This window comes from Bos javanicus, chromosome 5, assembly GCF_032452875.1.
Source record: "Bos javanicus breed banteng chromosome 5, ARS-OSU_banteng_1.0, whole genome shotgun sequence".
In the NCBI taxonomy this organism is placed as follows: Eukaryota; Metazoa; Chordata; class Mammalia; order Artiodactyla; family Bovidae; genus Bos; species Bos javanicus.
In genome coordinates this window covers 58165001-58169199 of record NC_083872.1, presented here as the reverse complement: position 1 = coordinate 58169199, position 4199 = coordinate 58165001, and the positions used below count along the sequence as shown (strand labels likewise).

The 4199-nt window shown below is 37.6% G+C and overlaps 1 protein-coding gene across 1 annotated transcript; it reads left to right on the top strand.

The window, feature by feature from the left end:
* The first annotated feature begins 1301 nt into the window (after positions 1–1301).
* On the top strand, positions 1302–2576 carry LOC133248613 (olfactory receptor 6C4-like). Its single transcript, XM_061419008.1, has one exon. It carries the CDS (start codon positions 1377–1379, stop codon positions 2574–2576), a length of 1200 nt encoding a protein of 399 aa, XP_061274992.1. The 5' UTR covers positions 1302–1376.
* Positions 2577–4199: the final 1623 nt, after the last annotated feature.

Genomic DNA, 4199 nt, shown 5'->3' with positions numbered 1-4199 from the left:
GAATATGTGTTACATTTTATCTTACTTTCTTATCCACATCTGACTTCTCAATTTTGACTCTTCCTAACAGCACCCAGAGGTAAAATCCCTCAACATCTTTTCTGAGTGTCAAAAAGTGAGTATGTCCTCAGTTCATCAATATTATCATTTTATGGTGACAGATTATGAAATCCAACTGAATGTAATTTCTACTACTGTTTTTTACTGTTAAAAATCTCATTCAGGTTCATATTTTTATTTTTAGATTATGAATATGGGGATAAAGAAAAAGAGAAAGACTTTCATTTTGTGATCAGTGGCACTCCAAAAATAACTATCATTGACCATTTAAAATTCTTCCAGACATTTGGAAATATATGTATAAATTCCCAGTTTCTTACACAGGTAAAAATCACAATCTATACTTGTGATTGTGTTTACTTCCCTAGCAATATATTGTAAACTACGAAAGTCAGTACAAATAATTTTCCCATTTTATTCCAAATACAAAAGGTCACAATTTATGTATTTATTCACCTATTGAAAAAGTGGAATTTTTATCTTTTACAATTTTTCTACATTACAATAATGAAATGAACTTCTCCAAACAATTATATACTCAGACTTGTGATTATATTTCTGTGAAATACAAATGTAAATTTCTCAATTATAATGTAGAAAAATTCTCCAAAGAGCAAAAAGTGAACAGAAGCCTGAGCCTCCCATTCAGAGGGTGACACTGCCTTGACATCAGAGTCCAGTGATCACAGTGGGCCAAGGGCAACAGGGACTTCCATTATGAACTTGCTATAGATAAGCACCCTTGAAGACCCTTAGTTCCTGTGATACTGGAAGATCAGAACAAAGATAAATGCCTAAAGTGATTCTTGACCCTAGCAGGTATTTTTCTGGGAGGAATCCATATCAGTCTGTAAGGGATCAGGCTGACTCTTTCATACTTTTCTTTAGCAGTAACGTCTGTGTCCTGAAAACTAAAAGAATGTAAGAAAGGCTCCTGGCCCAGTAAACATTACTCCCTGAATATTTAAACAGTATTTAAAGAATATTTAAAGAAAGCTTTCCTAGAACTATTGGCTAACTGTAATCTCTTCTATCAGTTAAATCCAGGAGAAAAAGTCTCATACAAAAAAGAATTCAATATTTCAGAGCTTTCTCCAAACCTGCCACCAGGCACAAAAGCCAGAATATAAAAATAGCTGTTCACTCCTGCAAAGCAAATAGATATGGGGGTGTCCGATATATTGAAGAAGACAGCAATGAAGCAAATGATCAAAACATTAACACTAAAGAAAGATGAAACATTCCTACAAGATCTTAGAGAAGGGTTTCATAGATAGGGGGAAAAGCAAAGAGTGGATAAACGGGTAAATTTTTATATGCAGAAGATGCATTATGGAGTGCCAGATGATATTTCATTGCCTCAAGAAAAAGGCTTCAAAAAGAAAGCTGCCTACACGGGAACCTGGGTAAATATATTTTGTGAAGGGCCAGTTGAGACCAACAGATATTTTGTTAACTTAGAGGAATTTTCCATGAATAAATTTCAAGGGAACCCACATTCTCCCCTCAATATTCCTGAGCTTTGCTGCCCTTTTCATACCTCATTTCTCTTCTCAGTTTCACAGGCAGAATCATTAGCAATGAAAAACCGAACTTTGACAGAATTCATTCTGCTGGGACTAACAGACATCCCAGAGCTTCAAAGTATCATCTTCATACTTCTCCTCCTTACCTACATAATCAGTATCTTAGGAAACCTGATAATCATCACCCTCACACTACTGGACTCCCACCTCCACACGCCCATGTATTTCTTCCTCTGGAACTTCTCCTTCTTAGAAATTTTCTTTATATCCACTTTCACTCCTAGGCTACTATTCAGTATCTCAACTGGGAACAAGAGCATCAGCTTTGCTGGTTGCCTCACTCAGTATTTCTTTGTGATATTCTTTGGAGCCACAGAGTTTTACCTTCTGGCTGCCATGTCCTATGACCGCTATGTGGCCATATGCAAACCCCTACATTACACGACCATCATGAACAGCAGAGTCTGCATCCAGCTAGTCCTCTGCTCTTGGCTGGCTGGATTTCTCATCATCCTAACCCCAATCATCATGACCAGTCAACTGGACTTCTGTGCCTCCAATGTCCTGAATCATTATTTTTGTGACTATGGACCCCTCATAGAAATATCTTGCTCAGACACAAGACTCCTGGAGCTGGTTGACTTCATCTCAGCAGTTGTGACGTTGGTGCTCACTCTGATGCTGGTGATTCTCTCCTACACAAACATCATCCAGACCATTCTAAGGATCCCGTCTGCTCAGAAAAGGAAGAAAGCCTTTTCCACATGCTCATCCCACATGATTGTCATCACCCTCTCTTATGGCAGCTGCATCTTCATGTACATAAAACCTTCAGCAAAAGATGGAGTTGCCTTCAATAAGGGAGTCGCCATACTCAATACATTAATTGCCCCTTTATTGAACCCATTCATTTACACTCTAAGGAATAAACAAGTAAAAGAAGCCTTCAGTAATGTGGCCAGAAAAATAGCACATCTTTATTCATTTTAGTGGCCTCAAAATCAAGGGAAATTTTGAATGATTCATAAAGTTATGCCAACTGATAATTTGATCTTGTGATAACTCCTTTTGTTAAAACTGTTTCTCAGATAAACTGACTGAAAACACATATCAAAATTTAGTTCTACATCTGTCAGCAAGAGAAAGGTATTCAAAGAAGGCCAGTTCAGATAATTTATTTCCTATAGATATCTTTTAATAAAGAAGGAAAATAATATCTTAAGAGTACATATAAAACAGAAGTGTCTGATTAAAAATTGCTTTACTTGTCACAAATCTAGTGATCAGGTGAATGACTATATCTACCTTACATGAAGGGCTCTTAGTCTTATCAATCACTATCAAAAAGTTATAAATATATTGTGTCAGAAATTCCTAGATACTTCCCAGAAGAGATTATTCATGATGCCACACACATACAAAAAATCTATTTCATAAAACATTCTCAGGTTTTAAGCAATTTTCTTCTCCCTCAAACAATTCCAAAAAAAGCCTGCCTCTTTCTGGCATCTCCTACAGAAAGTGATTCCTACTGTAAAGTACTGTATGGAATCTCACATCTGTTCATAAGGACATTTCTGATCACTGAGATCAGAATGAAAACCATTACCAAGGAATCATTTGGACTCCATTTAAAGGTAAATTTTGGTGAAGAGATATCTTAGGTTATGTTGGCAATGACCTGAATCTGTTGTAGCTGGAGTCTGGCAAACTCCACCTGACTTTTTTTCTTCTTCTTCTTTTCTTTTTTTTTTTTTATTTTACTTTTTAACTTTACAATATTGTATTGGTTTTGCCATATATCAACATGAATCCACCTGACTTTTACAGGATACATTTCTAGATGAACCTGAGGAGGTTGGGCATGTTACAGATGCTTCTTAGGGAGGCCTTGGGATGCTAAAGTCTATTAACTCTCTACAACTTCCTGCATTTGGAGTCCTTTGGCTGCCTCTCTGACCTTGCCAATTGTGTAGTCATTGCTTCTAAGAGTTAACTGCCCTCTACCTCTTCAAGCCCCATCATTCCCATGAATATTAACAAGCTTAGCTCCATGAAGATCTGTCCCACCATCATCCCTGGTAAAGGAGAGCTGTCAGTGAACTTTTTAGTGATGCTGTTGGTCCTCTCAGCAGTACATTTCCCATGACCTTGTGAATGATATGTGCTGTGGGCCTTCCAATGGAACAAACCAACTAATAGGCCTTAAGTTCATATGTCCTGTATCTTTTGCATTATTCCCACCTCCCTTGGGCTTTTTACTCCTTCCTTCACCATCTTCCAGACAACTCAGATATTTCCACATCACTGAGTGTTGGACATCACTTTTTCAAGCACTGAGAGCTATCCCAGTGTTGAAGTGGGGTCTCTGGAAGGATGTTAAATCCCACATCCTGAAAATGTGTTTCCAAGTCAATAAATTCTTGCTCAGTCAAGACAGTCTTACATTCTGGGACCCTGATCAAATCCTAGTCCCAGGAACACTTCTCTGACTTCTGCCAGTACAAGCAAGCCAATTCTTTTCATTCCTTAGTGTATAGGTTCTTTCCTCTTTTACCAAGTCCAGCATTTCCTCAGCTGGATTATTCAGGGTTTAATCCTAGTTATCAGTCT

Coding starts and splice junctions, on each gene's coding strand:
- LOC133248613 (XM_061419008.1), top strand. CDS start 1,377: ATGCAGAAGATGCATTATGGAGTGCCAGATGATATTTCATTGCCTCAA.